Source organism: Ricinus communis, chromosome 8, assembly GCF_019578655.1.
Source record: "Ricinus communis isolate WT05 ecotype wild-type chromosome 8, ASM1957865v1, whole genome shotgun sequence".
NCBI classification, from domain to species: Eukaryota; Viridiplantae; Streptophyta; class Magnoliopsida; order Malpighiales; family Euphorbiaceae; genus Ricinus; species Ricinus communis.
Window position 1 is genome coordinate 7,394,369 of NC_063263.1, and position 16,588 is coordinate 7,410,956.

General features: G+C 36.9%; 1 protein-coding gene across 2 annotated transcripts in view; it reads right to left on the reverse strand.

The window, feature by feature from the left end:
- Window positions 1-16,588, reverse strand: part of LOC8284686 (midasin) — a 36,547-nt gene that overhangs the window by 19,125 nt on the left and 834 nt on the right. The window contains exons 3-37 of one of the 2 annotated variants that reach the window (XM_048377823.1): window positions 16,128-16,441; window positions 15,878-15,959; window positions 15,483-15,754; window positions 15,200-15,403; window positions 14,805-14,974; window positions 13,483-13,592; window positions 13,269-13,388; window positions 12,917-12,986; window positions 12,641-12,763; window positions 12,464-12,563; window positions 12,289-12,382; window positions 11,988-12,119; window positions 11,851-11,907; window positions 11,584-11,757; window positions 11,316-11,441; window positions 9,472-11,229; window positions 8,554-8,609; window positions 8,259-8,454; window positions 8,053-8,157; window positions 7,659-7,964; window positions 7,163-7,356; window positions 7,025-7,079; window positions 6,439-6,589; window positions 5,822-5,895; window positions 4,869-5,010; window positions 4,553-4,651; window positions 4,288-4,388; window positions 4,067-4,156; window positions 3,920-3,985; window positions 3,656-3,820; window positions 3,352-3,559; window positions 2,376-3,262; window positions 791-2,272; window positions 543-717; window positions 358-426 (exon numbers count right to left, since the gene is read on the reverse strand). In XM_048377823.1, coding sequence (XP_048233780.1) covers window positions 358-426; window positions 543-717; window positions 791-2,272; window positions 2,376-3,262; window positions 3,352-3,559; window positions 3,656-3,820; window positions 3,920-3,985; window positions 4,067-4,156; window positions 4,288-4,388; window positions 4,553-4,651; window positions 4,869-5,010; window positions 5,822-5,895; window positions 6,439-6,589; window positions 7,025-7,079; window positions 7,163-7,356; window positions 7,659-7,964; window positions 8,053-8,157; window positions 8,259-8,454; window positions 8,554-8,609; window positions 9,472-11,229; window positions 11,316-11,441; window positions 11,584-11,757; window positions 11,851-11,907; window positions 11,988-12,119; window positions 12,289-12,382; window positions 12,464-12,563; window positions 12,641-12,763; window positions 12,917-12,986; window positions 13,269-13,388; window positions 13,483-13,592; window positions 14,805-14,974; window positions 15,200-15,403; window positions 15,483-15,754; window positions 15,878-15,959; window positions 16,128-16,441 — 8,527 coding nt within the window. Of the gene's footprint in view, window positions 1-357; window positions 427-542; window positions 718-790; window positions 2,273-2,375; window positions 3,263-3,351; window positions 3,560-3,655; window positions 3,821-3,919; window positions 3,986-4,066; window positions 4,157-4,287; window positions 4,389-4,552; window positions 4,652-4,868; window positions 5,011-5,821; window positions 5,896-6,438; window positions 6,590-7,024; window positions 7,080-7,162; window positions 7,357-7,658; window positions 7,965-8,052; window positions 8,158-8,258; window positions 8,455-8,553; window positions 8,610-9,471; window positions 11,230-11,315; window positions 11,442-11,583; window positions 11,758-11,850; window positions 11,908-11,987; window positions 12,120-12,288; window positions 12,383-12,463; window positions 12,564-12,640; window positions 12,764-12,907; window positions 12,987-13,268; window positions 13,389-13,482; window positions 13,593-14,804; window positions 14,975-15,199; window positions 15,404-15,482; window positions 15,755-15,877; window positions 15,960-16,127; window positions 16,442-16,588 lie in introns of both variants that reach the window. The other variant, XM_048377822.1, reaches the window with a different exon arrangement.

Sequence of the window (16,588 nt, forward strand, 5' to 3'; positions counted from 1 at the left end):
AACAACACAGTCAAAACACACTTCAATGAAGTATTCCCAATGCCAAAAGTGGTGTAACTAATTGAAACTACAGGTCATAAACAATAAACACAAATAACTGAAAGCATATCCTCTACCATAGTTCTTCCACTTATTTTTCTTCATTGAAATGATAACCACTTCCTAACTTCCCAGTCATCTTCTATACATTCCTTTCACAACAAATATACTATTCTATCATCTCATGTGGAACCATTCTTCTACTGAACTGGTTTGAACTTTGCAAATGGAAGGCAATACCCTAATACCCCAATAGAACCTTCCACCCAAAATTAAATCAAAAGAGTAAAAAGTCAATACAGAATGTGAAGACTTTACCTTGCACTGCAAGGAAGCGAAGTTCAGGATCAGAGGAGGCAACTACCTTAGTAAAGCAATCATCATTCACTATCCAGGAAAACAACAACGAGCATGTAAATTAGTTTAGATATAGGAAGGAGGAGGAGAATCATCCACTAAAAGATGAGGACAATCAAAGAACCAGAGAATCAACAATGACATACCTTGCTTATACGGGTTTACATGTGGTTGCCAGATTGAATCACATAGCCCCAAAAGCTGTTGCTGTTTGTCATATAGTTTAGCAGAGGGAGGTAGTATTGGATGACCACCGTGAACCCATAGCAAGGACTGTTGTGAACCTTGATAAAATTCTTTATCTAGATGCTTATTTCCCAGCTTTACCAAAATAAAAATATTAGGTCATGGTGAATGATTGAGTAATGGACAATGAGGAGTATCGTAAGCTTACCATTAATACATTCTCAACAGCATGTGGACAGAAATCCCACAATCTTGAAACATCCTTCACCAAAGAATTCCAAGAGAACAGCAGGTGCTCAAACTGCGATGAGATAAAAGCTTTCCAAAAGACTATGTGGTCATCAAGAAGCTTTATGTATAATTTAATCAGTACATCATATGATGGAGATGTAACCAGCATATCAAGGATTTCTCTCTCCAGCCCTTGCAGAGACTCCAAGACCAGTTTGAAACATTGGGCTTCGTTACTATAGTCATATCCACTTTGAATATTCCACTGTTCATAAGAAAGTCTCAGAACACCTACAGCGTTAATAGCATTACAGAGAAGTTCACATGATGCCTTTAACATGTCACTTGGTGGAGTTAAGTCAACCAAGTCCAGTGAAAGCAATGGAACGGGCCGGAAGTGCAAATCTATTTGGTGAAGAGACAAAAGCTCATGGTGACAGTGAAAAATACACTTCCAAATAGAATGCTCGAATTCCTGTTTGAGTAAATTCCCAAAAGAATGGAAAAAATGGCCATGTTCTAGTTTGGAGCTAAGCCAGCTAAACCAGAGAAAATATAGTCCACAATCAATTTCAGTAGCCTGTTCAAAAGTCCAGTTGGCAGCAAACAGTATCATCTTCTTAGCCAACTTCTGGTCAAATTTTGTGTTCCTACATGAGCTAGAAACTAGCCTATTTGCAGCCTTAGGAAACATGAATTGCTGTATCATCCTCAAATCAATCAACTTGGTGCTAGAAAAGCCTTGGTCAAAGCCATCTTTCATCAACAATGAACTAAATTCATACTGAGATATAAGGTACTGCAAATGCATGCAGTTCTTTTTAACAGAAGCTTCCTTCGAGTAAAATATAAAATCCTCCATTTTCAATAGCATTGGCCATCCAGGAAAATTCAAAGATAATTCAACTGGCAAATCTGATCCTGACTGTGGTGTTGCTGATAAGAATGCAATTTTCGCATGATTGATTATATCCCATCCAACAGCCTCACCTAAGGTGGACAGATATGTATGCTCCCAGCTCTTCTGAAGACTCCAAATAGGCTGGCTACCATTCACAAGAAGCTGTTGGAATAACGTAATCCAGCGTGCAAGCTCAAGATATGTAATTTGAACATTAAGGCGTATACCTTCGTCCCTAGCATAGACATGAGCATTAGCCATTGATTCAACCAATCCACCAACAGGAACACCAGATAACACAATAAATCTTTTCACATCCTTTAATTCGAACTCTGCACGACTTCCCTCGTCAAGCAGCCAATAAGGTTGCATCATAAATATTTCAACTCCCCTATTTCGCATTGCTCGAGATACTTCACCATAGCTCGGATCAACTGTGAGGAATAATCGAAAGTTGGGGTGTGGATGGAGAACCACTGAGCTTCCATCAACAATCCCACATTCTGTCACTGTAATTGTACCACATGGCTCCACCAAAGAGTTGATCCTATCAAGAACCTAGTGCAACCAGTAGAAGAGAGATTAGAATGTAAAAATTTTAGCAAAAAATTATCATCACAAATGATCTGAAGAATAAAACTAAAGAAAGCATGTCAAATACCGTGGGGTTACAAAGATTTGCATTCTCCAGAACAACCCATTCACCATTTTCTATTGCCTTTATGAGTAATCCAGCAACCCATTCAAACTTTGCTGAAAACTGCCTTCTTTGCAGATATTCTTGCAACTTCAAAATTGCTTCCATGGTTCTACTCAGTTCATTGATTGACCAAGAAACGGGTATATCATTGTTTATCACATCCATCTTTAATTGCTCAATGATCTCAACCAGAAAAGTAAGAGAACTGACAAGACTCTGCCAGTTTTCCAGAAGTGTGGAACTTGACAAGAAACTAGAATCCATTCTAGATGAGAAAGCAAGCCATTTGGCAATTAAATCCCTTCTTTCACAGAATGTCACCTTTGAAAATTCCAACAAGAGACTGCAATATTCAGCAACATAGCGCTTAACATGAGCACAAATAGACCTAAAGTTTCGGCATGCGTCATATTGCTCAAAGCATCCAAGTAATTCTGATATATCAGTCACAGAAGAAAGGTTCAGCTCATTTAGCACATTGCCAGTCAGCTCGGCTACTAATCTTATCAATGAGGTCTTCCCAGATGACGGTGGACCAACCAAGATGCACAACCATTGATGCTGTAAACAATGCATGGCAGCTTCCAAACTATGGAGAATACTAGGCAAAATATTCAGTTGATTACTCTTAAATTTAGACAATCGCACACTGTTTCTTCTGACAGCAGTATTCCCCACGATCAAGTATTTAGTATTAAGCTGTACTCGTGGGTAAGGATTTATCAATGGCTTGACCCCAAATACCTCTTGATATAGCCGTAAAACTTCCTTCCGGTCAGCAGGAGTACGCATCCTTTGAACATACAGAATGTCAACAAAACCATCAAGCTTTAACATCTCTGGAGCACCTGATTTAATATAAACAGGGATTAGAAAAAAGAACTGCAGCAACTTGAAAAATAACATCTCAAATGAAGATATAGGATATGGATAGCACCTTGAATAATGTCACAGGAGCGTATCACATCACGCAAATTAAACTCCCATGGTGAGCCTTCCTGGGCAAACTTGCGATATGTCATAGTATCTTCATGTAATCTTTTATTGAATAAGATTAATTTTGAAAGCACAGGTCTTGGGATTGAAGGATAAAGGGAGCTAGAGATGAATAAGTAGTCATTTTCAACTAACTCATCTATATAAACCTGAAACAAAAATATGTGAACACAGAGTCGCATAAGTTTTTGCACATGCTACACTTCAAGCTGCAACAAGAAGATAATAACATGACAGATACCAACCTTAGTAAAACGATTTAGAAAGGATTTAGGAAGCCCTTTTCTGCCACCACCTTGAGAAAAAGGATTTTGGCATGCAAAGACTCTGAAAGATGATGGGCATTTAAAAGTAAGGCCGAGCTCAGGAATAAAGACCTCAGCACGATGATCCAGAATAGCATTCAGACCCTGAAATGAAAAGGTTTCATCAACACTTATATGCATTTATAAAAGGCAGACAAGAACATAAGAAATGGAGGGGGAAAATAGTAATGTCTATTAGTATACCTCTAGGACAGATTGTGGAGCAAGATTAAGTTCATCAAGCAAAACCCAACAACCTTCCTTTAGAGCCTGCAAAGAGTGATTCGAAGATTTCAATAACTTCCTTGCAAAATAAGCAAGCTAAAAGAGTCTGGACAGAAAATTCAAGACCTGCAGCAAGATTCCATCAGACCATGCAAATTTCATTCCTTCGTCACTCTCAACAGGTAAGTCTGACCCCAGCAAATCCATCAAGTCAGTCTGCAGCACAGTGAATAGCAAATTATTTCCACCAACTATTATGGTAGAAAAGGGGAAAAGGAAGCCCAAAAGGAAATGGGAGAAACAATTTAATAATCAAAGAAATGATAAGTGGATTGAGGATGACTTACCTGCTCAGATAAGTTTATGCGTACAACCTTATGGCCAGAATACTTTCCCAAGGCAATAATCAAACTTGTTTTACCAACACCAGGACTGCCCTCCAATAGTACTACAAGAGTAACGAACGGCAAAAATGTAAATATTCTAAAATCCATAAGACATTATCAATCTAGCCCCCCAGCTCGTCTCCACAAAAGCAGGGAAGAAAAAAGAAGGGATTTGACTGTTTTGCAAGGCATAAGTACAAAAACCAATCCAAATTGCTAAATATACCAGGCTTTGGAAGCTGCATAGCACGCAAAACCCGCAGAGCATTTCTACGCGTGGTTGGTGCCAGAAATTCAAAACCACTAGTCTCACATGTTTCAGAACCTAGAGATAAAACTTAAGTCAGAATACATGCAACTGCTATTAAAAAGGATAAAACCAAAAGAATCCAAAGATTATTAATGATTCAGCAAAAGATGAAACAAGACCAAGTTCAAAAAAAGATAACATTGAACACCTGTCACAGGAAATAGTATCCTATGATGCCTTTAATAATTGTCAGATAAATAAAAAAAGGAACACATAAATTGCATTTACTGACCTTTTTCAACATAAAATGGACTGATACCGAAGACATTGTCACAGAGCATGTCATCAGTTAAAGAAATATCTGGAGTTGTTTCAAGGTTGCCCCAACCATAATTTCCCATAGCTGAAACTTTTTGTAGCATACTACCATCCAGCTGTAACATTAAACCAAGAATTACATACAACTGACTACAAAAAAACCGAACAACAAATAAATAACACATGCCAAAAGAAGTACAAACATACACTTTTAAAAAGCCAACTAAAGTTAGGGACAATGTGACAGTTGAAAAACAACCTATATGTTGTTTGAAGTTCAATATGACCAAAAGTTAAACTCATATGCCAAGTAGTTTATCTCAATTCAGCCCAAGTAGGCTTTAAGCCACGAGGCTCAGTAAAGGACTTCTAAGAGGATCAACCATCTTATTTACTCTTACCCAAGCATGTTTTAACATGGAAGTTCTAATGAGATATAGCTCGGTGAATTCCCAACTCACTAAATAAAGTGAGTCCACTCACAGCTTAGCAAGTGCCCAAAACAGTCACCAACATAAATATCACATAAAAAATTTCATTAGGAAAATATTTGAAGGAGAACAATTGATATCTTATAGTTTCCTAATTGTTTTCTAGACCTCAAGTTTTATCATTGAAATGTTTACAACTCAAGAAATTTCCTTCAACTTGACAACCAATTGAAAAGTTAAATTGGCTCAAGATTTACTCAGGACGCATGTTGAAAGATTTCTCATTGCACGATATGGGCAACTACTCTAATGAATAATCAAATTTTTATCCACAAAAGAAAAATATAATAGAAAAGGAATAAAGAAGAACAAGAATTTATCAAGGCATGGGCACCACAAGACCATTATAGTTTATAACAATACAGCAAATATTAATTTCACTACCAAAACAGGAATAAAAGGAGAACTTACAGATTTTTAAGAAAAAAAAAAATACCTGCAGTTGCTTTACAAGAAAAGAAAGGCACTTCTCCATTAATTCTCCAGCTTCCTCTTTGGAAATACCAGTCCCTGAAAACAAACAATGGAATCATTTACATTAGAAAATGAAAGGGAATGATGGATATTGTTTGTTAGCATTCCATCGCAGGATGCAACTTGAAACTTTGAAGATTATGGAAAGTTGTGACATATACAGCAAAAGAAAAGGTGAAACTTTTATTCCATAGATATAAAAATAGTTCAAATAGAGATCTACTAGAAAATGCTCAGCTTTAAGTTGTTATATTTCCAATCACCATGGGCATCAGCAACATGCCTAAAAAATTTCAGTTTCTTCAATTCCAATGACTACCAAACAATGCCAATGAAAAACAACAGCAAGGAGTGAAAAACTAACAGGTAGAAAGTATAACGGTGCTAAAAATAAAAAAACTAAACAAATGCAAAAACTAAAACAACAAACATTCAAGATAACAACTCAAAGTACTGCTGATAGAATTCATGTCCAAACATATAATCAAAAACACTGATGAACGAACTGCAAGCTGAGACTTAAGTTAAGAATTAAACAATATATACCGCAAGGAGTTAAACACAAAGCAAAAGAATTACCTAGACACAATCCATCAAGCAAAACAAGGAAAAGCCCATGGAAGGATGCATAATCATGTCCCAAACTCTCTTTAGTCATGTTAATAAACTCAACCCAAGATAGGAGATCTCTTACAGTAAGCACTCTCCCTGCTTGTAACTGGTTGAACCACTGTGTTTAAACAAAATAACAGAAAATTAATCCGATTGATATAAACAAATACATAGAAAGAGAAACATCAAGGAAGAATGAGCAGACATCTGGCTATTGACGTTTGTAATGAGAACAGTTGTGGAAAAAGAAGAGTGTATATCATGACCCTTTTTGTACTTTTTGAGCCAAGGATTCCGTGTGGAGTGTGTATATGTTTAATGAGATGGGGGAAAGGGATATGGATGCGGATGAGAATAGAAGGGTTTTCTGAAGGAGGAATATAATGCTAGTTTCCAGAATATTTTGTCCCTGCCATACCAAATAGGATTCCCCAGCTAATTATTCTTGTGAGGAGCATTTATAAATGAATTGTAAAGAGAGCAATTGCTAAGCCTGTTAGGCCTCACAAAGATGTTACTGAAAGAAGAGACAAGGATACAAAACAAAACTGACCTCCCAGAAATTTATCATAGAATCAACAATATACAAAAATTCTGGACCAGGAAACCTGCGAGTTGAAATTTTGGTCAATAAAATCAACATAAAAAAAAGTCCTCACAACCAGTGGCACAATTATTTCAGCAGGCTTACCTGTTCGAAGCAATATCTCTAAGTTCATCCAGGTCACTAACAGGAAGAACCCAAATCTCAGTAAACCGGTTACGAAGAGCAGGAGATAATTCCTTCTTACCATAATCACCTCCAGGGTTCATAGTTGCAAGCACTAAAAAGTTTTCATGAGCTGTTATATTTTCCATAATAGACCCTCCTTTCTCTGCCAAAGACTGCAGAAAAAGAAAAAAGAACATATAAAAACCTCCAAGTTAGAAGTTATTTTTATCCCATTCCAGCAATAACAGGCATAGATACCAAGCAAAACAAAAAGGATAATCTAGCAAAATGGTACATTGGTGGCTCACACACAAGAACTGTGAAGATTGAAACATAGGAAATATATCTCCAACTATTTGACAGGAACCAGAAAAATGTCTACAAAAGCATATTTGCAAATGAACATTATGCAACAAGTGAGTTTGATGATACACTGCACAAACCAGGTTTCTGACCACATCATGAGAGAACCTACCAGTTTTCTTTCCGGCTCCAAAACACTGTTCAATCTTTCCAGTACACTGTCATCAGCCAATGAAATTTCATCAACAAGAAATAGATCACCAGCTCTCATGGCTTGCACAAGAGGCCCATCTTGCCACGTAAATATTGTTTGCCACTTCTGATACAGCTGACTAAGATCCAACTTTATCTCCTCGAGAGCATCAAGATCTTGCGCAGTAACATCAGGACATAAAACCTTACACTGTCTATAACTACTTATTATTGCAGCAAGATGATCAAGAGTCAAAGAAGCCTGACCAATATCAGAAGAAATTTCCTGCACCCAAGGACTCCAAAAGTTACATTACTGCTTACAAAGAAATTGGAAACATCAAAAATCTATCAGAATATTGCAAAATTCTCACCATGACCTCAGGAAAGTGGACGTAAGCCTTTGACAGCTTCAACTTCTCTATTGCATATTTGTATTCTGATGTCAGCCTTGATCTTTCTCGGATAGGATAGAATCCCTAATAAAAAATTGGTCATTCTTTAGTCTACAGACAGCAATTGCCAATGCACTAAGAACACGTGCAGAAAGAAACTGAAAAAATTATAGAAGCAAACAAACCCCAATAAAATCTGAAGTTTCTGAGTATTGGTGGCAATTCAAAATGTGCAACTTTGAACCCAATGCTTTACTCAATAATTGACAGACAGTAGTCTTCCCACCACCAGTTTCACCAACAAGCAGTACAGGCTCGTGTAACTCATAACAACGCTTGACAAGAAAATACAATCTCTTCATACTTTTTGTCATGATGATGCTGCAATACGCCCGAAGCGCAGTCAGAAACATATAATACAGAAGAAACTTTTAAAAAAAAATACACCACTAGGAATTAATAGTCTAATGAATTCCATACTTTCCAAGACTCTCCAAGTCGCTTTCAGCAGATTCAGAGTCCCTTACACCTGAACCCTGAAAGCAGAGAACAAAAATATAAGAATGAACCTTCCACTCTTTCAGGTTATGCAGCTCCTTGAGAAAGGTGAAAGAATTGAATGAAACAACCAATCAAGCAATAACTAGAGTATAATAACACAAGTAGCATGTGACAAACCGTTAGTGACTTTATACTACAATAAATGTTAAACAGTGCGCCACAACAGCATAGCATAAAGAATAAATTAATGTTCCCAGTAGGCAGTAGACTGCAGACAACACAAATACTTGATATTAATGCTATCGACTTCAGGACCTATACCCTGGGGATCTACAAACAAAATTAAAAATTGTGATCACAAAAATAAGTCAGTACATATAAATACAAATCACAATTTTATCCTAATAATTACAGAAGAACATCAGACATTCCAAGAAAGCACCGCCATTATTAGACTGTGCCTCAATAACATCATAAGATTAAACTGGTCAAGTGGCAAGCATGGAGGCGTAGTTAGAAATATAGAGCCTTGACATCCCTCCATGCTTATTGTGCAAGTCTAATTACATATCATTTCATGCATTAATCATCAAGCAACATATTCTTTGAGCAAAAACTAAGTGCATGCTCAAAGAAAATTTATTCGAAGAATTAACAAAAGATATTTAACATAATTTTGCAACATAATATGTTGCAGACAATGTACAACATAAAAAGAAAGATCACAGATATTTATAACATTCACAAGTTAGCATGTCTTCACTGCACATGTAACTTTTCAAAGAACTACAAGAAGTTCTATTTGTAGCAAACTCACAATACACAGATATCACAAGACTATTGAAATTAAAGCAGAAACATCCATTACCATCAATATGTAGCCCAAATGCAACTAACCTGATACAAGTTATCTTTAACAATTTTGACTCGGAGATGCTTTTCCAGAATTTCTTGAACCACAAGTTTCTCTCCTTCGTCTCGCAGTCTGTCTGCCAGAAGATAGTAACCATGTTCTGCCATTACTTCTTTAGAATTTCCAAAGGTTTTCAAACGATTAGCCCAACGAAACAAATCTCTAGGAGTTATGAATCCATGTTTTCCAGCAAATACCTTGCTCCTCTGCCTGTGCAGCTGCAACTCCTTCATGACTTCAACCATGATTTTGGCACGGCTTGCAGGGATTTTACACCTTTTCTCTATAATTGTGATCAATTCATAATCTGGGATCTCATCCACATGAACCTCCACAAAACGATTGCGAAATGCTCGAGAAAGCATTTTACGCCCACCATAAAAAGTAGGTGGATTTTGAGTTGCAAAAAGCATGAAATTTGGATGGGCTCGTATAGTTTGACGCAATTCAGGCACAAAAAGTTCCCTATTGTCATCTAACAACCTATTTAATGCTTCCAGCACATCAGACGGGGCAAGGTTTAGCTCATCCAAAACGATCCAATAGCCATTCCGGACTGCCTTAACCAATACACCCTCCTGAAATATGAGCTTGCCATGAGCATCAGATATGTAAGAACCTAAATATTCCTGCAAATCAGTGTGTTCATGGTTATTTATCCGTACAAATTCATGACCACTTTTTGCAGCAAGATACTGAACTAGGCTAGTTTTCCCGCTAGAAGTAGGCCCCTGTAAGAGAACTGGATACCTTTTGATAAAAACAGCACGTGCCAAGTTCTCAAGTTGCTTCTTAACACTTTTTGTTATTACATAATTCTCCAATATATCATCAAAAGAGTCTTTCTTAACTTTTAAATAAGCGTCAAACGGTACTGCTGATGGTTTCTTTCCCCCTAACAACTTATTCTTGATCATCTCTTTCATAATCTTGGCACTGGGTTTGTCTAACATAGTAAGAAAAAACATACAGAAGCCATCATAGACTGCCTTCTGAAATCCAAACTTCCCCTTTGCCTCCCTGGTATACTCGAGTGCACGGTATAAAGACCTTAAACTATATTGAGGTTTCTGATTAGCCCCATCTTGCAGCCTTTCTTCAGATCTCATTTTGGCTGTATCATAGAAATCAATAATTCTTTGTTCCAGTTCACTATTTGATCGGGTTTCCTCCATAAATTTGTTAATAAATAATTTCAGGTCTTCTTTATCCAGCACATCATCAACAAAATACTCTGTAAATCTGCTTCGTAGAGAGTAGGGCAAGTCTCGCTTTCCAGCATCAGTTGCAGGATTCATACAGCCAAATATGCGGAAACTAGGATGTCTAGGTATATGACTGATATCCCCTCTTTCAGCCAAACAGAGTGACCCATAGTCTCCTTCAAGAACACCAACAATTCTCTGCAAGGTCTCAGGAGGAGCTAAATTGATCTCATCTAGCAAAATCCACTCACCATTTCTAAGTGCAGTTACAAAGGCTCCCTCTACAAATGAAAATATCATTCCAGATGAAGCCCCAATCTGCCTGATGGCAGTTTCAAGTTTAACAGAAAAATTATCCCAAGCTCTAAGCATTTCTTCTCCATCCAAAGGTTTCTTCCGCTTCTTCCCAGATCCAGATCTCTCAGTTTGTAATTTCTTTTGGAAATTATCTACATACTTCTTAAATGCATTCAACAATATTGCCCAGTTCTTCTTCCTCAGTTGCTTTTGTAAGTAGGCAAAAAGTTTATCATTTTCCTGGACATTAACATATCATCGGAAAGTTGAATATACAGTAAAATTCAGGGTAGCAAACAAATCATAACTCCAAAAACTCATAATACCTTCACAGAGAATGTCTTAGAAAAAAGACTCTCAAACTCCTTATAAATAAGAACACAAATAGATTGTGGATCTATTGGCTTAAAACCTCCCAATAAATCAGCAACATCGCTCTGTTGACTCAAATTCTGGAGGAAAAAAAACTTCTATCAGATGTGTTACACATAAGGATTCAACAGCCACCCAAAGATGCACATTTTCATGCCGCCCAGACATGGATATATAAAAACCGTGAGTGTTTGTGAAGAGACGGGGCAATGGTGTCCATACCAGAACAGTAAGCCTCTGACCAAGCATCATAGCCAGATTCTGTATAAGTGTAGTCTTCCCGGTTCCAGTTTCGCCAACCAGGAGAACAGGCTCATTGTACTTAACAGAGCAAGAAATTCTCTCAAGTACGTGCAGAGAACTACGCATCTTTACAAGTTTCTCAGGGCCATGCAACTGAAAGAACCATAGGATCATATCAGTAAAATCAAAATTAAAAAAATGTATATAAATAAATAAACTGAGACAATCTAGAATGCTTCCACTAACCGCAGTTTCTTGGCGTTGAACAGTAACTCTTCCAATTTTTAGTTCTGCAAGAAAACCCTGCAGTTCGATTTACACGAGTAAGAAATGGAAGCACCAAAAAGTTTCAGGTTAGCCATAGCATCTAAATCGACAGGCACCTGAATTTCAGGTTTATAAGGATATAGAATTCCAGCCTCAGAGGGTGGAATCATCCACAAATTTGTGATGTCTTTCATTATAGCCAACCTAATCTCAGTTGATGCAGAAAATGCCGCAAATATGTCTATAGCCTGAAAGAAGAAGCCAATAAATTCATGAATTGTAAACATAGAAGTAGGATTGTCAAGAGCCTATATTTGCTTATCCATTTAGATAACTCTTCACTCTCACACACATGCAAGTACGCACATCTAATACATATACATAGAGGGAGGCAAGATGTATGCGACAAAATCAGACCTCTTGATAGATACAGCGACATTCATAAGCTGTCAACACATCTGTAGGGCAATAGCCTAATCCTGCAATCCGCTTACACCATTTAAGGAGATCCCTGCCACCAGAATCAGAAAGCTGCAGTTACAAAAATCTATTCAATTTTTACTCACAGCACAAGCATTAAGCACCAATTTACCTTATTGAGAACCTGCTCTGAGATCCACTAAGAGTGAAACTCCCAGTCTGAAATTCCAAAATATGGTGCAGACAGACAGAGTTAACTCTTTCAAAAGTTCCTGAGATAGTAACAAGATTTTTGGGAAGTGATATTTAATCTGAAACCAGAAATTGTAGACACGAGATTATGCCGTACCTATAAGTTTCCTAGCAAGAGGCTCCAAATTTGGATACCGTGCCTTCACTATATTGTGCAAGTCATCATTATTTGGCAGCCCAATCATCACTCTCCTCCAAAGAATGCTAAGTGAATTTCCACCTACAACCAAAAGCAATAACTTTAAGCCACTATAAACAGTTTGTTTATATATAGCATATTTTTCAATAAAAAAAAAAACCAGCTTAAGATCAATTATGATAATACTATGCCTCAAAATTTGTGTTAAGGATCAATATTTAAAACCTTCCTTACTGCAAAATCCATCAATCTTTGATGTAGAAATGGTGGAAAATAGCCGAAAGCTTTCTGGTACCGTTATTTCCTGAAAAGCCCAGATATAACTTTCATCATTGGTAAAAACTAACTTTAAACAAGCCTGAGAGAATTAGAGAGAACAAATAGATTGACCGAGTAACATGCATGTATTTTGCCTATGAAGCAGATAAGGAAAGAATTATTTTCTCCAGTACTCGAAATCATGCATTATAATAGCCACATAAATCAATAAGTTCTATCTGGCTTTTAAGATTAAGACTAACACCAAACTCAATGAGTCCAAAATGCTCTTTATAAAACATTAACAATTAAAAGAAAAAATAATTACCTCCCCATGACCCGTTATGAAGAAGCTTGCACCTTCCAATAAAGGTAACAAGATAGATTGCACATCTGATGGTGCTTTGTCAATGTCCTCGAAGACAACCCAATATCCATTAAGAACAGCCTGTGCACATAGAAACCTGATATTATTTAAACATGGAATGGGACAAAAGGCGTACTCAAGAGTCAAAATCAAATACTTTAAAAAGGAAAAAGACCTGGATAAGCGACCCTGGTTGCCATCTAAATTCACCAGGTTGCTCAGCGCAGACATACGTTCCAATCAATGTTTTTCCATCAATTTGTTCATCCATGTGAATCGTAAGAACTGTTTTCATGAAAGAACAAAACAAAGGAATAACCATCAGAAAACAGTTCTCAGGAAAGGGCAAGAAAGGGCAAGAGCGCTTTTATGGGCAACACACACGAATACTTTTCCTCCATTCTCTATGAAAATTATCATACAATGAGCAAGAAGCATAAAAATAATTATTCCAAGTTTATTTCCTATATAACTGCTATTGCAACTCATTTCTGGCATTGTTTTTGGATATTTTGCCTTCGGCTATGCAGAGCAACTCTTCAGCCAGGGCCGTGCTACTTTCATGGCATATTTTATTCCGCATTATCAACCACACTCTTCCATGACTTAAATTCCAACTACTTCAACATACATCCACTGAATTCACTTTGCAACTGTGCTCCAATTTTTCCCATTTAGAGTGCTATAGTTCCATATTATTTTCAAAAGCCTTGTCTGAGGTAGATGCACCAATTTTTATACCCTCCCTCATTTTTGATATCCTCCAGTTTCAATTAAAATGAGTCCAACTTTAGAACTTTCTTCTTTTTTATCATTTTGAGTTTTTGTTAAAAATCTTATTGATAAAATAATGAAATCTTTCTTTTGCCATGTAATTATCTTAACTGTTCTCATCGACTCAATGCAAACAAATAAGATTGACGGTGCACAGTTTTGGTACAAATTCTTTAAAGTCTGCATCACGAGAAGTGATACTCTACCTTTAGCTAAGCACATTTGAAAGAATAAAATCACTTTCATATTATGGCTTTCATTACATGTGCAACTCATAATAAGGTCAATAATAACCTGTTCCTAGTAAGATTGTGCAATACATCAATTTTAGTAAACTTTGAGTATAAATGTTGTGGCTAGTTTCATGGCTTCTTACATTTTACAAGAAAAACAAACATGATTACGGAAGAAAAAAAGATCACAACTCAAGAGTAAGTTATCCTCCTTAACTAAGTAATAAGAGAAGAAACCATTAACAAATAGCTAATAAAGAAGTGTCTCCCAATCACATTGAATCTTGGAAGCATTTTGCTATATTCTTCCCCTTCATCATTTTTCAAGAGACCCACTAGAGGTAAATTTACAGCTTTTGCATGCAACACAACATGTTACTTTAGAAATTCTCCAGATTTAAACACTTTTAGTCAGGTTATATGTAACAAGGTGTTTGCCTATAACAAATATATTACTTAAGGCGATGTCTGACCCTAAAAGTTAAAGTACCTTGGTTCCCAGAATCCTGGGCTAACTTGCTAATGAGAGCAGTTTTCCCAGCACCAGCAGGGCCATACAGAAGAATAGGCCACCTTTGACTCACGGCTAAGAGGACCATTTCAAAACTTCTCTTCACTGTAGATGTCAATACAAATGGTTTGCCTCCTGATATATCATTCCTATATCACAAGGATGAAAGTTAAAATGACAACCTCAAAGATCCATACAAAATGAATCAAGTGCGAGAAATAATATCTCAGCATCAGCTCACTTTAACTAAAATATTAGAACAGGAAAAGAAATAAGAACAACGTGCCACGTCCAACAGAGTTTGAATATAACAATTATGATCAATTTTGAAGAAGCAATGTCAGTTAAATGGCTTCCAGTCTGAAAACACCTACCACGTAACAAGCCTCCGGCTCTTAAGCATTGGCTTAATTTTACAATGATTTGATAAAGCCAGTAAATTATGGTCACACGGCTTCTCAAAGTTTTGTAGACTAAAATCTACTCCTCCATTAACAGAACTCATTGTCGTTTGTTCAGATGATTCAACATACAAGCAAGCCTTCTCTATAGCTACATCTTGACAGAACTCCTCCCAGCTGAAGATAGAAAGAATACATAAGTATTATGGAAAAGACAAAAACAAAAGTTTTCTTCAATGGAATTCATAAAGCTCACCGCAAATAACAAGAAGCTGCCTCTGCAGCTCCAACACCAAAATTTTCAGTTGCTCTGTCACTCATTTTCAATGTGATGGATAGTATTTGTATTCCACACCATCTCATGTCTGATATTACCTCATCTTCAAAACCATGAATGAGATCACGATTTAGAGTTATCTTCACAAGGTCTAGAAAACAGGACCAATCCCATCTTACAGAGAAGATCTCTGGTTCCATAAGAAGGAGGCGGTAAGATAACCGTGTAGTAAATAAGCAATGACTTGCATCCTGTTAGAACAGTAAAAAAAAGTTATTAATTGCAGTTTCAAGGAAAGACTAATGTTGTTAGTCAAAATCCTAATTTATGAACCGAGAATCAAATGAACTATTCAATACAGCACACAAGATTACCTCAAGCTGCTTATGAACTATTCTTTTTCTAAATATGCGTTCGAAAGGAGGGGGAGCAAATTTGAAGTAAGCCAACATAGACCTATGGAAAACAACCAGGCATATATTTCATGTACAAGCAACACAAAGATCTTATGCTTAATTTGATTCAGGTTACCATATACGGAATCGTATCACACATTTTCCATGAATTAACATAAGCATGATGTAATGAAGTGTGAGAGACAATAAAAAGTATATGTCAGTTTACCCAAGTAAAGAATGATTTAAATCAAGGGCACGGCAGAAGGCTAGGCAAGCAAGTTCATGAAGAATCAAACCACTCCCAGCACGATCAAAACGGTCAATAAAATAAGCGCCTTCTGCATTAGCAAACTCTTTTGGGTCTACAGCTGCGTCATCCCGGTTGGAACGCAGATTCAACTGGCCAAGCAAGGACACAACTTCATCTATGATCTTCTGAGCCAATGGCCTGAAACATCCAATCAAGTGGATTGTGTAATTTGGATTCAAAAACAGTTCCGTCACCGCACTTATGACTTCTTCTTCTGTCACCTTTTCTCCCTGCACAGCCCAAAAGTCAAAAGGAATATTTGAAAAAAACCCCCAAAGTACGATCTTATAATTTTAATGTTACGTCCAACTGCTTCAAAACCAATTATCAATATCACAAAACTCGAGAGTAAAATATCACAATTGCGAAAGTTCAGA